Consider the following 18,115-nt stretch of genomic DNA (forward strand, 5'->3'; position numbering starts at 1 on the left):
CCAAATTTCTAGAGGCAAGGTAGACATACATCGGGACCTGAATATCTGCATTATTGGGGAATTTCTGTTTCTTTGTTTTATATTGTTTTGTTATTTTTAAAAGTAGGTGTCAAATTATGTCACCTGCTGTCTGAGCAATGTTATTTTTTGCCATAACCACAAATTGAAGAAAATTGACTGCTCTTTTTCCTTAGTCAACATGCTCTGCTTCCAGCCCCAAACATCTTTGAGAAGTTGTTTAGATTCATGAGCAATGCCTCTGTCCCCAACAGGCTAAGACATTAGGCGTGTCCCTGCACCTCTGGAGTCCTCAGTTCTCCGCAAAATGAGGAAGCTAGACTAAGTAATCTTAGGCTCCCTTCCGGACCCACCAATCTGATGGTATTAGATGCAATTGCTCCTGAATTAGGGCATGAAATGAGTTCAGCTCTGGTGCACCAATGTGATGACTCTGCGTCATCAAAGCCTGAGCACGCGATAGGCCTAGCACCATTTCACACAACACAAAGGGCAACCCTCTACTTCCAAAGGAATGACACAACCTGTTTCTGAAGTGATTCACATCATCTTTACTTTTGAACAACCCAATGCTCAGGAAACAATCTAGGAAACAATCTAAGAATCTTCACTGACGTTAGGGATGTAAGATACGGTTTCTTGACAGTATTTGGGATTTTGGAGAAAAGCAATCGAGGAAAGGGCATCTCCACAACGCAATAGTGAATTTAGTGCCCAAGGTCCATCACAGGAAGCCCTAACGATCCCTACAATCTCTCTCTCTCTCTCTCTCTCTCTCTCTCTCTCTCTTTTTTTCCTCTCTTTGCTCTGAAAATAAACTGAGAAGTTAGTTTGTAAATAAACTGAGAAGTTGGGATACCTATTCCCCTTGATCCAGATAAAAAGTCCTGGGCAAACACAGGTACAAACTGCCAAAATGGAAAAAGTTCTACTCTATCTTCAGCTAGAGGGAGGCTGGATCCCAGCTCTTTAGAAGCGGCCCGTGGACGCCCAGAGCATCCTCAGGGGACCAGGTCAGGGTCCCCGACCTTGCCCCGCAGGGCGCCGCCCCGGACGCGGCCCAGCCCTTCACCTTGCCAGCGCCGCGCTCGGGCAGCGAAGGTGCGGGCGGCGCTCGGTGATTGGCGGCGGCCCGGGACTGCCCGGCTGCCATTGGCTGCCCGGCCCTCTTTGTTCCCGGGTCCTTGCCGCAGGCCGGCTGCGGCGGACTGGGCGGCGGAAGTTCGACGGCGCCGGTCGAGTGGCTGCTGGGCGGCGGCGTAAGAGTTCCGCAGGTTCCCCGTGTCCGCAGCGGAGCCGGAGGCCAGCTGAGCCCGGCCGTGGGATCCCGGACTGGAGGAGGAGGGGACCCATAGGACGCATAAACATGGACCTGGAAAACAAAGTGAAGAAGGTAGGGGGGTGCTCAGGGGGGCGCTCGTGGCGGGCGGCGGCTGCACCTGCGCGGGTCGAGTGGTGCGCTGCGGCCGGAGGTGCCGAGGCGGGTGGGGCTTGCGGGCCGCCCGGCTCTGGGTCTGCGGTGTCCCGGGCCCAGAGACCCAGCCCCCTGGGTAGAGTAGATGCCCGCCGGCCCCGCCAGCTCCCCAAACTCGAGAGCGACAGAATTGGAAGCGCGAGCGAGGGCGGGTGCGGGGCCCTTCTCTCCCGTCTCACGGAGTCCCAGCGGTTGGAGGTGTTGGAAACTTTACTTGTTTTAGCTCTGCCTGTGTCTCCTCGAAAGGACGAGCTTAGGGCGAGTGCGGGCGAGACCATGACACTTCCTGGCTCAGGAAGTTCAACTTCATTAAGCCTTTGTGGTTTAGGGCTCTGCTGTGCTTTGACAGCTCAGACCTCCTCCCTTCCAGCTGGGCTGCCTGGGGCGCTCTAAAATGAGTGTTGATTTAATGCACTGCCTTCGCACCCGTGCTGGTGATAACTTCTAATGTGAATTTTTTTTTTTTTTTTTTGGTCATTCATTACTTGTCTACCGAAGCACTGCCTCCCTCTTACGGAATTATCTGTCAAAGAGCGCATTCTCCCTGTTTGGCAGGAAGTCCCAAAGGGCAGTTGTCACCAGCGTCTCAGCGCAGGGAGACATTTCCAGCCTGGCTGCTGCCTCGCAGGCATTGGTACCGATGGCCTTACCTGAGCCACTCCCGGGTTATGCGGAGCCTGGTGTCGCCTGGGAGAAAAGGGTGGGGACCAGACTGTGACTCAGAAGGAATGCTGATGTCACATTCGAGTGAATTGCCCTGTGCGAAAGTTCTCCTCGTTCCAGGGGATTTGCTCATATTTTACTTTGTGGTAAATTTAAGCTAGCTGTCCCTTATCAGATAGGGAAGTTTTGCAGAGGGAGGAAGGGAAAAATAAAAGTTTCTTTTTTCTCTTACTCATGGTTCCTAATATTCTTATCTTCTAAACACAAAGTTTCTAACTTGAGCATTAATTCTATTTTATGCCCAGAATTGGATTTTTGAAAATGGATAGAAAGTATTGTGTTAGGACTGCAGAGTTTTCGGTTAGGAAGCTATTGACCAATAAAAACTTGAAATGAGAAAACAGGTTTTTTTCATTCCTTAGGACTAAAATTCGCAAGCACTCAAAAAGGTATCCAGGAACAGAAAAACAAAAATTGTTGAGAGTAGCGTGATTGCATTCTATTCTCTTTCCATTTGGTTTCTTTCTTTTTTTCTTTTAAGTAACTGATATTTTTGGTTAATCTTGCTTGTCATGGGGGAAAAGCGGGGAAAGCATTTTTCTAGCTTAGCTTTCTGTTGATGAAGACTACATTCATTTAGTTTTCAAGTGGGTAAGAGCTACTTAATTTAGTACTTGTCTAAAACTTGAGGGGTCTTGTCCTTGCTTTTAAGTATTTATTTGAAGACAACTTTGTCAAAGTAAACATATTTTGGGCTGGCCAGGAAGAACAGGTGAAGCACAGGATTTTTAGGGTAATGACCCTATTCTGTATGATACTATAAAATGGCGGATACATGTAATTATACATTAAAATCCATAGAATGTAGAACACCGAGAGTAAACCCTAATGTAAACTATGTATGTTGGGGATAATGATGTGTCAGTGTGTTTCATCACTTGTGACAAATGTACAGCACTGATAACGGGATGTTGGTAGTCCGGGAGGCTGCTGGAGACAGGGAGGCATGGGGGAGGTACATAGAAACTTGGAATTTTCTGCTCAATTTTGCTGTGAAGCTAAAAAATGCTTTAAAAAACAAAGTCCATTTAATAGGGGAAGAAAAATCAAAGATATTTTTGAAGCTTTTTGAGACAAGGAGTAATTCTGAGAGAAAAAGTTCAAAGTTAAAAATTGTATGTGCTTGCAAAGGAAAAATCCAGACGTTGTTTATAAACAATTTCCTTAGAGTTTGAAAATGTGGATTATGATAAATAATGCCCTTGACATATGGTGTAGTTTTCCTCCTTTATCCCCCACTTTACTTTTACAAGTTATGTTTTCAACCAAGAATCTTAACTTCCTCTAATTCTCCTCCTCTCTGCCTCTACCACCCCAAAAAGAATTCCGTAAAATAAAGGTTTTAGAGAGAATCCCATGATACAACAAATCCCTGTTTCACTACGTTGTCTTCACTGATGATTCTTAGAACAGAATCCTCACCTGGTAAATTGGAAGCTATTAAAAAACTGCAAAGACGTCCTATTTGACTCCAGTTTGTGTGGGTCCCTTAATAGATTTGATATTTTAACAAAAAGTTTCCCAGTACAAAAGTTTGGAAATCTCAGGAATGTATTTCACCATCTTAGTCATACTCTCAAAAAGAAATTTACGTTCCTTTTAGCAATTGTTTTCTAACACATCCAAAGAAGGAAATATCACAAGACTATCTGATTTACCAGCAGAGTCTTCTCACCCTATTTTGGCACCTAGTTTTCAAGTCTCCTTTCTTTTTGACTCAGTTATACAAGAAAATTAATAGTTTGAATGTACCTTGAGAAAAGGCAGATTAAAAGTTGGAACAAAGACACAACCCTTTAAATACAACTAATATGACTTCTGTTTTAAGATGTGTGTCATTTTTTTCCTTCTAAAACTTTTACATTGTTGATTTCATGAAGAATTTCTTCCAGACAGATGAAAAGCATTTTTTTTCCACACTAACATTTCATGTAAAAAGAACTAAAGAGGATTGTCTTTATTAAGCAGTGATTGAGATAGATGATACTGTTATAAAATTCTTGGTTTGTAAAAGGAAAGCTCATCCACATCAGTTGTACAGATTGGGATTAATTACCAGTTAAAACCCACCATCACAAAGACAAAGGGTTTTTATAATTAGATTTTGCTATATTTTGTTTTGTTTGAAGTAAGCGAGCTGTTGCTAGGATGTGAGAGCTGGTTTGGTTATACAAAGTTTTTGTCTTAGTAATACTTTAGAGCAGAATTTGATTCTGTGTCCTTGCCCTGTCTTCTGAGTTACACATCTAGACCTCTTTCTTATTTTTTAAGTCTTTTGTTAATTGGCTTTGTGTCAGTATGGTCCATGTCTGCTTGGGAAAAACAGTGGACTTTGAGAAGGAGAAACAGTCTCATTTTGCGGTAAATGGTAAATCATGGCCAACAGCCAGCTGTTTTCCTCTTTCCTTTCTGTGTTACTCTCCCATGAGAATTACTTTTTTCAATTAAGAACATACCAACAGAGAAAGAGAACTTCAGTAATTTCCCTTTTACTGCTTGGAATTGCTGCAGGGCTTTAATTTTACCGTGTTCATTTTTTGTCTCCTCTCTAACCCCTTTATTTTGATTAATCCTAATATTTTGCATACTTTCTTAAGACTCTTATTTCTTTAATTTTACTTTTTAAAAATGTGGTGCATTTTAAAGATTACATGTTACCAAAAATCCCCATTCTCTGTATCCAAACTTGTTTTCAAAACCTTTGTCATTAGCCAAAAAAGCATAGTGAAACCAAGTGAATACTATTGGAAAGAGGACTGAACTACAGAGATTATTTCCATTGGAAATTAGAATGAGTTATTTGCCTGAGGTGGCCCCTGGTTGAAGTGGAAAAGGCAATATATAGTGACCTGGATGCTCAAATCTACAATTGGATTCAAGGCTTGAAAGCCACTCTTGCTGCAAGAATCATTGGCAAGGCTAAGGGTAAAGGTAGGGCAGGACACATCCAGGGCTTTGCTTTAGAGGTGTTCTGCCTCTCAGAACAAGTGCAGAAGAAAATGAATGGTCCTTCGCTGGGCTTTTATAAAACTATTCTCACCCATGGTGTGGTTCATTACATTGGCAGAATATGAAAAGTCCCTTTCTCTTAATTGTCCTGAATATTGGTTGGAGAAAAAACTATAGTAGGTTTTCCATTGATTGTGTTCCTTTATGCTGCCCTATGAAGTAGAAATAGGAATTTAGATGTCTACTGGCTATTACCTGTGTTCTATCAACTCACACCATGACTTTGCTTGTGCATGCCCATACTCCATCTACAGTTCTAAATTTTTTCCATCCTTCAAGGACCAACCCCTCACACTGCACACTCCTCTAGGAAATCTTTCTCCATGCTGCCACCTAGATGAAAAATATTTTCTTCTTTTCTCCTGAATTCCCAAAACATGTATTGGTAACACTTAGGACACTAATCACTCTCCACCTCTGGAATATACTTACCTGTTGTATGTTTCACCTTCTTACCTTGCTTACAAACTTCTTGAGAGATGAATCCATATCCTGTTATAGTTGCATGGTTATTTTGTTTGCTGTTCAAAGCAACCTTAGGAAGTAGGCCTTAGCCCCACTTTCAGGATGAAGAAACTAAAGTTTAGATAGTGTAATCTGAAACCTTTCTGTGGAGAACTTTACTATGAACTTCAACCATAATCTGAAGAAGCCATACTCCTTTCATCATGTCGACTAGCCTGAGTCTTATGTTCTTCATCTTGCTCACTAAATATATGTGGAATGGGAACTGTTATAAAAAGAGAAATAAAATAAGATACATTTCAACACTTTCACTCATGTTTTAAAGGAATCATATTTGAGGAAGTGGTTTATATTCCAATAAAATCACTATCCTACTAGTTTCTGTATTTTGTTTCTACTTTATCCATGTTGTATGTATTCCCTTTAGTGTAAGTTGCCATTGACATTCTTTGGGCAGAGGCAAAGTATACAAAAGTAAAAGTTTGTGAAAAGGAATTTCTGGGAAACTTCTACAGTCAAAGAAACAGCATAAACTTCAATAATATTCTCTACTTTATCTTCTAAATTTCTTCCAACTTCCTGACTTTTGGTGTGAGCCAATGATAATGCTGTCTCCTAACTATGTAAAATGGCCCTGGGTAACAGTGACGCTGTATTTGGCTCTCTGTTTTGTTAAGTTTAACCAATGGCATCTGGAACTATAAAGGGATACTCATGGTCTTTTCTCCCTGTTGAGCGCTGCAGTTGATAGAAAGCCTTACACATAGCATGAGTAGGCTACACCTCTTTTCCCTAGTAGGAACGTGTTCAGAGTACCTCTGGAGTGACAGTCCAGACAGCTAAGAATAGAGCAGCTAAAAAGAAACAACAGATAAACAAACAAACAAACAAAACCTCATAATATTGGGAGTAGAACTATTTTTTTTGTTTTAATTTCCCATTCTTCATGCAGAAACATTTCTTGTGAAGCTGAGAAGCTGTGCAAAACACCACAATGATCAGATATTTCACGAGGCTCTCATGGAGCTCCAGCATGACATCCAGCATTATGAGCATGGGATCAACATCATAGCTCAACAGTGTGCAACACGAGTTACCAAGAGGGGCCTTCTTAGTGGAAAGAGAGTGATAAATTGGTAACATGGAAGCTACTTCCTGTGTTCTTTTTCTGAGAACTAGAAGAAGGAATACAAGTTGGCCCCATGCTAATGTGTATATACCTTTTTTACATACCAGTCACCAAAGTGTGTTTAGAAATTAGGAAAGGTTAGTAAGTCTCCAGTATATATAAACATCTATAGTGTATGGAAAGGTCTTCCATAATATATCAGTTTTCTCACTTCCATTTATCAGTATAATATATTTAAAATTGCCCTAAGCTGAGAGTTGGTAGATCCAAGTCCACTGTTTTTTGTGATACTGACCACTGTGGCTATCAATTTCTATTTATATAAAAATCAGTAGGGGAACTAGATGATTTCTGAGACTTCTGCAAGTCCTGTGACTCTTTGATCATAGGAAATAATATCAGTAGTGTTTGGACGAACAGAGGCAGGATGGTGCACTTCTGGGTTCTTCTTCACCACCAACTCTTCCCATGTGTGCGAGAATGCAGCTGACGCCCAGGAAGGTGCAGATTAATCAGGCATGCACCAGGTGATGTCAATCCGAGGAGACCAAGATTTACCTGGTGGCACCTGCGGAGCGGCCCCCCTCCCCTGACATGCCCGTGCCCCGCCTATTGCCCTTCCACTCCTAGAAAAGTTGCTCCCAGCAGATGCGCCGGGGGCGGGCTTTCTCAGCCCCCACTCTTGTGAGGACTGTATTAGAAACTCCACCCCCCACCCCGCCCCAGCTCCGGTCCCTGAAGCTAGATGACCAAAGAATAAATTTGCAGTTTTGCTTTTAGCCTTGCCTACTCGCTGGTTCTTTTGTGCCCACTCTGGTGGTCTTAGAAAAACAAATCAAGTAGTCTACCACATGTAATGATCCACAGCGCTTTAAAATCACACAAATGAAGAACATATAAATATATGTGTAAATAAATACATAAAGGAGATGGCATAGTTTAAATGTTAGTGAATTCCATGAAGAACCTATAGATTGAACCAAATAATTTTTTTCCACAAATCTTAGCTCGTTTCAACTTGTTTGTACTTAATTTTCATAATACTTGTGGAGGTATTTGAAGATATTAGTTTAAGTTTAATTAATTTAAATCTGTAGTATAAGGCTCTGAAGGCTGTAATAGTGTGGGTCCCATAAGTCTAGGAGTGATATATTACTTATCTTGGTATTTAATTATGGGAAAATGAAAAATAATGGAGCATTTATTTTCTTTAAAAGTTATCTCTCTCAAAATAAGGCTGTTAAAAATTTTTTAAAAATTTAAAAAAGAAAAAAAAAAACTATGTGAGTGCTTTTTTACATACATGCACTGTTCTAGACTCTGGGATTATAGTAGTGAACAAGAATGACACTGAACTTAAGCTTATGTCATAGAATTACACTATTGCAAGTGATGATAGAGCAATGTAAATGTTGAAAGTAAGCACAACTGGGATTATACCCATCAGTGAACTCTTTATAGGTTAGCAGTACACTACATTTCTAACACAGACAGCAATTTTGGTGGTGATCCCTGGGCTTGATTCTTGGTTTTGCAGACTTTGTAATTAGGGGTTCTTATTTCAGTTGTTTTAATTAATGGCAAATGTAAAAGAAATGGGAAAGCAGCTTTTACGTATTAGAATGTGAAAAAGATTATGAATGCATAAAGCTATACAAATACATCTGTAATATACACAAACTGTAAGTCTTCTGCCTGATTACAAATGCATTACAAAAGAGTCATTCCTGGATTTCCTGTTTGCAGTCATAGCTAAATTTTGTTTGATAACTACTGCCATGGTAACCAAAATTATGATTTTAAAAGAATTGTTTATTAAATCATTAATATACAGGAAATTATTTTACTTTTTACAAGGTGGTGGTATCCAGGGAAATTATATTATTAATTATGAAATCAACTTTTTCTAGGAGAGGAAGATAAGAAAACAAAAGACTAATCAAAAACATTTCAAAACCACAGATTTTCAGGATTTTAAAGAAAAATAATTTGGTAATTGATAACTTCACCACTATTCTTTGAGTAAATATCCATGTTTAAAAATTGCCTCAAACACTATTAGAGGATTAAATTTAGAAGTTATGCTTTTCAACTAGCCAACTACAATCTTTGACTCTCCTACAAAAGAGCTGCAGTTTAGTGTGGTTTTGTCAATTTTCTGTTCTAAGTGCCTGTCTGCCTAACATTCTAGTTAGATAATGGGGTATTAGAGCAATAAGGGTATGCATGACTATAATTTTCTAAGTATCACTGCATTTATTTTGGTCAAATTCAAAAAAGTAAAAGAGCATAGTTTAGAATTGCCAATTTCTCTGTTCCTTAGTCTGTTAGAATGGTGGGGAGTCTGCTCAGATTTGAGCATGGCTTAAAGTGGGAGAGCTTTATTAGAAGCCAGGCAGTGGGGATTGCTGAGATCTCATCTGCAAAGTTACTACTGTGTAAATATACTTAATCTGAAATGCTGAATTATCCTCAAACTATGAGTAATTCAACTTGTGTTTATCATTGTGACATTCTGGCCACTGTGAAAAGCTGTAAACAGGAGTTTCAGGGTGTTCAATGCATAGCTTTATCTGAGTAGCGAGCCCAGCAGAAAAGATGGGCTTTCAGCCCAGCAGAAATGCCTTGATATGGACTCAATTAATGCATCTCTAGCCACAGTGAACTTTTCCCTTGCCTTGTTTGATGATGAAGTGATATCATGTTTCATTGAAAAATGACCATGTAGATGTTAGGTGGATTTTTGTTTTTATATGAGCGTAATGTGACAGTCTTAACAGAATGAGTCACAAAGTAAGGATCAAGGATCTGATTTTTCCTTTATGAGATCCTGGCCTACAATAAAAATAACTTGGGGTTAAAAAAAGTTACCGTTTGTTTTTCATAGAGAATATTAAAAGTGCAGTTTAGATTTAAAACTACAGACTCTAAACTCCATATCTATCAGTATCACCTCTTGAGCAAAATATGGATGTCAGCTTTGATAGATTAAAAAAAAAAAAGGAAGGAAGAGTGAGCAAGACAGATGTGTAGGTTAACTACAGTGCTGGATAGAATGACGTAAGTGCTATAATACACTGTTTTTCTTATCTGGGATGAGAAACCTTTTTATAAACAAAAATTTATCATGGGCTGATGTTTTTAAAAACATAGTAAAAATTATTAAAACAAAAGACAAATACAGGACCAATTAAAAAATATTAAATGCAGGAGACACAAAATTATATGTATAGTAGTTCCTAATTGCCTACTGTCAGTTTCTCTGCCTATCTCATCACAGACAAGTGACTTACAGTTTGTGAACTGCCACTTTGAGTAGCACAGCAATAATAGAAATACAAACAACGGTTATGAAGTCTCAGAAGCAGAAGTAACTAACTTCAATTGTGTGGGTTGGGATTATTTTATCAAGGAAACACCTCCTGTAGAATAAAGAAGCTTTCATTAGGCAAAGAAAGCATTCTATAAAGAGGAAATAGCATGAATCAAATGTACCTAGCTGTGAAAAGTCAGTAAAACCACCATTAACGTTTTCAGTTTTGTCTCTCCTAAAATAAAGCTAAAGTAGATGAGTGGCAGTAATTTGTAATTTTTCCACAGTACAGGTTTGAATTAAAGACGTGTATCACTGAGCTAGTATAAGACCCTAGGCCACAGCTGAAGAGTTTCTGATCTCCTTTGACTTCGATGATTATTTAATACATTGGGTCATCTGTTGAGAGAGAGGAGGAAATTTCACAGTAGAGTCTAGCTTATGTAGGCTGATCTGGACTCTGAGCTGTGGACTGGGACCACATTGGTGCCTGGTTTTCATCCTCCTTAGATCAGTGAAGCAAACAGTAAAGGTCATGCCCAACTGAAGGAGCACCTTTTAAGCCTCTTCTTATGCCAAAGCAGTCACATGTCCAGTCCTGAAGTCAAGGAGAGGAGAAGTCTAGTCTAGCAACTATGAGGCTGTGGCAGGGATATGATGTTGAATACTATTACGTGGGAATGAAGGATTGGGACCATTACCTCAGTCTACCACGTGTACTACAGAGGGACAGTTGAATGTAGGGGCTTGAGGATACTTTTCTGAAGATCTTTCATGTATCAAGAGTATTCTGAGGTGATATTCTGTACAGTATCGCAGACTACACATGTTTCAAAGCAGGGTAGTTTTTGGTCATTCCGAAAAACTGTAGAGGAGAGTTAACTTTGCAATATCCCTTACTTGATTTTTAGGGTGTGCATTTTTCCATCTAGTCACTCTTCTGTTAGCTTTGAAACATAGACCTCTCCAAATTCATTCCATCCAGGCCCTGTGACTTCCGTGTTACATGAAGAAATGTAAAACTCATTTATTTGGGAAATGGCAAGTTGCCTAAGGTTTTGAAGGGGAATTACAAAATATTACCTTTTATATACTGCAACAAATGGAAAATATATTCTGTGAACATTCCGATAATATGGGTTAGACTCTATCTGTGGTAACAGAATAGAAGGTTATCCCAAGAGAAATGGCAGAATTTAAAGGTAAAAAGATGCAGGACAGATTTCAGTGGCCTAACTCCGCAGCTCTTTTAAGATGTCACTGGTAAACCAGTAGTGATGTTATTCATTGTTACTTTCTCATGGACCAGATGAAATTAAGCCAGAGGATAGAATCATCCTGTGGACCACCGTTGCCCACTTTTCTCTAACAGGGAATTTAAAGGGAGCAGCGCAGACTTTGACGTTTCCAGACATAGATTTGGATTTCACCTTTGATATTTGCTCAGTAGTTTGGCAACAGTTGCTCCTTGGTTTCAGAGATCTAATCTGCAAAACATGGATAGTACTTCTTTATTGGATTATTGTGAAATTAAATAAAGTAGTACTTGTAAACATGTAGAACAGTGCCTGACATATAGCAAGTACCTGATCAGTGTTGATTATTAGTGTTCTCTGATCAGTTTTAAAGGCCCTGGCCTTTATTAGCTGTGTGAATTTGGAAAAGCTACCTAGCCCTGTAAACGTTAGTATCCTCATCTGAAATGAGTTTCAACTGTCTACCTCACAGGGTTGTAAGGATAATCAAGATGAATATCTTAAAGCACAAAGTATGGTGCCAAAACATAGACAATAAACAAATGTGTCATAATCCTCTTCAAGAAATCCAATCTAGAGGGAAGAAAATCCTGCATAGATCTTCATGCTATTTCACAGACCCCTGAATATATCATCAAGAATTTTATGATGGCATGCTCTCAGTAAATTATTGCCACTTGGTGCTTTGTTGGACACAAAGAAATATCCCTTTAAAGTTCGATAATTGTGGGATATATTAACTTACTGGATTTAATATATCCTTTTGCTAATTTAAAATTTAATATATTTAATGTATCCTTTTGCTAATTTAAAAATTGTTCTGATTTTTATTTTTACAATGAAATTAAAGTTCATAAATATTTCCAGAACTTGAGTACCTACCATGTGCCAATCGCTATGCAAAGGATTCAAGGCTGTGTATATTAGGTTCCCTGAGAAAGCACTTGATTGAACACTGCAATGTATTGTGGTCCAGTATAGGAAACTGGTATGTTTCCCTGATTGGAATCTTCCTCAGAGTTTCTGAGGTAAATTACAGAAATGGTTACAATTCTTAGCAGCACCGTCCATTAAAAAGTGGAGTCTATTTTCCTTCCCTTTGAATCTGGACTGCTTTCTGACTTACTTGGACCAGTAGAATGTGGTAGAAGTGGTGTGTGAGTCCTAAACTTGGACCTCAAGAGACCTTGCTTGCTTCTATTGCTCTGTTGCTGGTATTTAAGTCTTCACAGCCTCCTACAGTGAAAGCTGTGGAAAGAGTCTTACAGAAGACTGTCCCCACTTGAATTACCCTGATATTCCTCTGTACATCTGAAAGAATCAAGAATCAATGTACTGAAACTTCTCTGATTTCATTGGTGGCTTAAGACTGAACCCACTTTCTACTCTAGGCGAATCTAATTTTGATTTTTGTGCTTGTTGTTCCATTAAAGTGAAGGAAAATTAAATTAACATGCAACTGCAATTTTATCTTAGTTGTAGATAGGTGGTATATGCATATTTTGAAAATTGTCTAATTTCCTTGAATCACTAGACAAATTTTAAGTGATGTCTATGTACCTTCTTTAGTGGTATAGTCTAAATATAGAGCAAAAAGTATGGTAATCCAAACTACTTCTCTGATACATCAGAAGTTAAAACATGGGTCAAAAATTAGTTAAGGCTCTTTGATTTATGCAGCACAATGTATCAATAAACATAATTCTTTTTTTTTTCCCCCAGAATAAGGGATGGTATGAAAAGGGTATGCAATAAGTAAATAAGCAAGCATGAGGACCTGGCAGTAGGGTTCTTACATCTCTCTCTTTCTTTCCTGGTTTCCAAGACCCCTATCCTTGCTGTAAGACTTTGTTTTTGTTCTAAATGCCTGTGAATGCTAATTTGGGGCAAAAGAGAAAAATGAGAAGCCTCTCTTTTTCCACCCCCTTTTCTGTTTTCTTTGCTGTCTCTGTTGGGCATTACTCTGTAGGTTTCCTGGGATCCTCCTCTGGACAGCCTCCTTCAGTGAAGCCTTCAGCCAATACCATGAGCCTTTTCTTTCATTCTCCAGTCTGTGAAAACACATCTGTACTGCCATCTTTATCTGCATGTGCTCCAGTTAGATAGTTAAAGAATTAGTGGCAATAAATCACTTAATTGTACAGTCACCCTACTTATACCCTCACCCATGAATTATAATGGGTTACCTCTGAAGAAATAATACTACTGCCCTTAGGCATGGCAAGAATGATCACAGTATTCAAGTTTGGGGATAAAAACGCCTGAATTAAGACCTCTCAAAGCAGCTCTCTGTGGGATCTACCCTTTAGAAGCAGCTGTGGAGATAGTGACACAAGACCAAATTAGGAACGGTTGCCATGATCCAGATTCTTTTACGGAACTCCTACAGATGCCTTTTGGAATCAGGTTTTTAAAGTCCCTTTTATAGCAAATAAACAGGAGGTTTTGAGGGCTGTGTATGAGCGCATTCCAATGCAGTGTCCTTCAGTGGAGCCAGAGCTCAGCCAGTCCTAATTAAGAAGCAATTTCAGCTGCAGTCATAGCTTATTATAATAATTGTGACATTTTTATAGCCCTACATTGTCTTTCTCAAAGTAATGGATTCTGGAGGAGGCTTTTCCTGAGTAGAGTCCACAGAAGAGGTATTCTGTTAGTAAGCATTTCAAATGACTTCCTTCATACAATAGTATAAAAATAATTTGATAGCAGTCTGTTTGAAAAATGTTTATAAGGAACCAGCTTAAACTGAGCAGATGCAATATATTTTCATCAGTTGCTTACCTAAAATAAGTACAAACCATTTTTATTTTTAAAAAGCGGGGTCTAAATTTTGCTCCTAATAATAATGTAAGGTTACATATTAGGATTCAAATAGAGAAGTAGACTGTGAGGGAAGGAGCTGCTAACTGTAAATACTACCTAATTTGAATGAAGTAATTTTGGCTCCTTTTATCACATAGAGGTACTGAAATTCATTTTATTTTACTTAATTCCATCTCCAGGTGGATTTATATAATAGAATTTAAAACTTTATATAAATCTTTTCCAATTTTTATCCTGTGTTCTTTAAGGACTACTGTGGCATATTATAAAAATTGTGAAAATTTTCTCCCAAATATATTTGGTATTTTAATAATCTGGTTTGCAGCTGTCTTCTGTAACACAAGTGTGTGTGTGTGTACACAAGTGTGTGTAACTATATATTGAGATAGAAAATGAGACTTAGAGGCTAAAAATCATATTCTACCCTGTCTTCTGAAAGATCATTTCGTGGTTCTTACTGAGTGAACAACTAACAAATTGAGGGTAATGAGAGTATTTATGAGGAAGGAACAGAGTTCTGCTTTAGATACCCATTGGGTGAAGAGAATTTAAATATTTGAAATGGGCAGAATAAAGAGAAGTGGTAGATAAGCACCCCATATACCCCTGTTCCCCTTTATAATATGTCTGTCTCATCACAAATCACTTAGTCTTTGAATTTAAAATCAAAACAGAAAATAGGATATAGTAGGCAGCATCTGAGCTGGTTCCCAATTACTCCCATCTACTAGTAGTCACACCGTTACGTATTGCCCTCCCATTGACTGCAGGCTAACCTGATCAGTTGCCAAAAAATGAAATACGGCAGAAGCAATGACATCACTTCCAAGATTAGGGATTACAGCTTCTATCTTGTGTGCTCTTGCTCTCTCTGGGATCATTTGCCAGCTACCAAATGGGGAGAACCAGCTACCATGTCCTGAGATACCCATGTGGGTAGGCCCATGTGAGAAATCTTAGAAGTGGGAATCTCCGTTGTCGATCCTTGCAGCCCAGCTGACCCCGATTACAGACTTGTAAGAGACCCTAAATCTGCCCATCTAGTTAAGCCACTTCCAGATTTCTGACCCACAGAAACTATGACATGATAAATGGTATTTTCAAACCCTAAGTTTTGGGGTAGTTTGCAGCTAATACAAAGGTGTTCCATTATGAATCTAGAAATTTAGTGATTTGAAAAATATGAAAAGAGTATTTTGCTTCTTTATATTGCCCCTGACTACTGCATAGTGAAAACATCTTACATATAATATAGCAGATAATTTTTAGTACTAGTCATGTCTACATGTTTTGAGTAAATGCCTTTCAACTTTGAAATATAATTTGTTCTTTTGTATTTCTTGCTCATTCTTTTAATTTTTTTTTTTTTCTCTTGCTGTAACATTGAAAGAGACCTGTTTTGCATCAAGACCCTGGAGATTTTTCTTGACTCTCACCTCATCCTTCTGAGGATCCCCTTGTGTGTGAATTTATCACCTCGAGGACTTCCATGTTGTATAGCTGGTGTGCAGACATTCAGGTTCCTCATAATAAGTCCCAGGTTTGCCTAGGACGGAGGAATTCCTGCCTAGCAAGCAATGAGCAGTCTTTCAGATCAAAATTGATTGTTCTGGAGAAGTTACAGATGAGGAATATTACTCTTTAAATTACTATTTACCTTTGAAGTTTCAGTTCGGAGGGAAAAAAGCAGTGACTTTATAGTTAAGCGCATAGGGTTTGAGTCAGAAATGCCAAGATGCAGATCTCACTTCTGCCACTTGCTAGCTGGGTAGTCTTAGGCAAATTAATTTCTCCGAGTCTCAGTTTCCTTTTTATGAAATAGAGGTGATAATACTTTTCCAGTAGATTGTTGGGGATTAAATATGCTGGTATATGTATTTTGGCTGGTGGGTAGTAACATTTTAACAAATGGTGGTTGAGGTGTTTTTACTAACACTTCTACCATCACAACCCTCAGTGCTCATTTTTTAAAGTATAGTTAAAAACACTTCAGCGTATCCTGCCAAAACAAAAATTTATTACTGTTTCCTAGAAATATAGCAGGATCTATTTCTGCTCTTCTTCAAATATGTTACCATATTTATTGAGGCATAGATGTTTTGGGTAATCAGCTACAACTTGATTACATCTCAAACTCAAGTAGAGAAATTGTCTTGATGACAGTACCTTTGTCATTAACTTAATACTGTTACTGCCTTAAGAAATGTAGGGACAGATTAAGTAGGAATAGTCTACTTTAATTTGTTAAAAGTCCCAGAAAACTTGACCTGCTACCTCCAGAATATATTTTGCTATAAAATATTTAGGCAGAAAGAACACTTGTTTCCTTTTCATTCCTAACATAATAGTCTGTGATTATTTACTGCTGTCTGTGAACAAAAAAGATTTCTGACCATTTGGCTTACAGTGGATTTCGTAATAGAGATGCATGCAGGGCCTCTGGCTTTATGCATCCTAAGCTGAAAAGGTAAGGGGATGTGGAAATGAATCCTAGAATCTGCAGTAAATAGTTTTACTCCTGTTTCCTTATGGATGAGCCGTGTTGACAAGTGAAGACCCTTAATTGATTATTCTATTCTAGAGCTAATATTTGGTCTTCAGTTAAAAATTCCATTACATTCTATTTTTTAAAACGGATTTAGGAAATAGTGCTTCTTTATCAGGGCTTTCCATTTAGGCACTGTTTATTGGTTAACAGCAGTCATAGCTCTGTCTCAGTTTCTTCATGTGGATGAAAATGTGGGTAGTAATAGTATCTCAGACTCTCATAAGATTGTTAGGAGGATAACATGAGATAATCCATGTAAAATACTTAGAACCATGCATGGCAGTGTAAGTGCTCAGTAAAAATCAGCTGCTGCTTTTATTGTCACCATCCCTTCCAGTGTCTTTTTGTGTGTGTGTAAAGGGCAGTGGAAGTTCCTTAGGGTAAAGATACATTATGATCAAGATCGTTTGATAGTTAAAACAATTAAATAAATAAAACTTTCTAGCACTCGTGTAAATCTCAGACACTGTGGCAGTACTAGGAGTTCAAATATGAACAAGAAGTTCACAATCTGATGGGGGTAAATTGATGTACACACAATCATAGGATGATAAGGAAGGACTTAATAACACCATTTGTGCCAAGGGGATAGTTAAAGAAAGGTATCACAGAGTTACTGACATTAAAATTGATTCTATGGGCCCAATAGAGAGAAGGACTTTGAGAGATTCAAGCAAAGCGAAAAGCTCCCCTTAAAACAGAGAGTGGCTGGAGGGGAGTGATATGAGGAAGGCAGGTGGCGCGAGGCTTTAAAGGATGTTCTTTGCATGCTAAGAAAAGTGAAATTCATTGAACTTATTAAAATCATCTAGCAAGGGGAGTGTTATGATTATCTTTAGGTTTATCAAAATAATTTTGAGAATAGCAATACAACGTCATACAAAATGATCAGTTAAGAGAGCGTGGTCTCAGGATGATATGATGTGAGTTCAAACATGCACACTGGAGTGCAGATGAGGGAGGAGACTGTGTGACTTTTAGAAAAGAGACACTAGAATTTGGAGCATAATAAACATGGCTAGACAAGGACAAGGAGGCCTCTGGGCCCCAGGCTGGGTGACAAGTGGGTGATGACAACTTTGTCTTCAGTCTTCTTCTCATGTATTTCAGACTTGAGTAACTGAGAGATGGGAAGTTTTTGTTTTTATTAGCAAAGAAAGAGAAATGTAGCAGCTTTACTAGGAATGACTAATTGTAGCTCTTAATCACACTAGTTCTTTGTATTCTTACCTAAGAAAGTTGGCAAACTAATAAGGTGTGCAACTATTTTTATATTTAAGTTTGGTTTTCTGTGTAACCTACACTATTTATTTATTTATTTATTTATTTATTTATTTATTTATTTATTTATTTATTT

At 38.6% G+C, this 18,115-nt stretch overlaps 1 protein-coding gene across 2 annotated transcripts in view; it reads left to right on the forward strand.

The window, feature by feature from the left end:
• The first annotated feature begins 922 nt into the window (after window positions 1–922).
• The window catches only part of TES (testin LIM domain protein), a 50,424-nt gene continuing 33,231 nt past the window's right edge, over window positions 923–18,115 (forward strand). The window contains exon 1 of one of the 2 annotated variants that reach the window (XM_023228187.2): window positions 923–1,411. In XM_023228187.2, coding sequence (XP_023083955.1) covers window positions 1,385–1,411 — 27 coding nt within the window. In that variant the 5' untranslated portion in view covers window positions 923–1,384. Of the gene's footprint in view, window positions 1,412–13,970; window positions 14,041–18,115 lie in introns of those variants that run through there. The other variant, XM_023228188.2, reaches the window with a different exon arrangement.

The sequence above is a fragment of the Piliocolobus tephrosceles genome, chromosome 8 (assembly GCF_002776525.5).
Source record: "Piliocolobus tephrosceles isolate RC106 chromosome 8, ASM277652v3, whole genome shotgun sequence".
In the NCBI taxonomy this organism is placed as follows: domain Eukaryota; kingdom Metazoa; phylum Chordata; class Mammalia; order Primates; family Cercopithecidae; genus Piliocolobus; species Piliocolobus tephrosceles.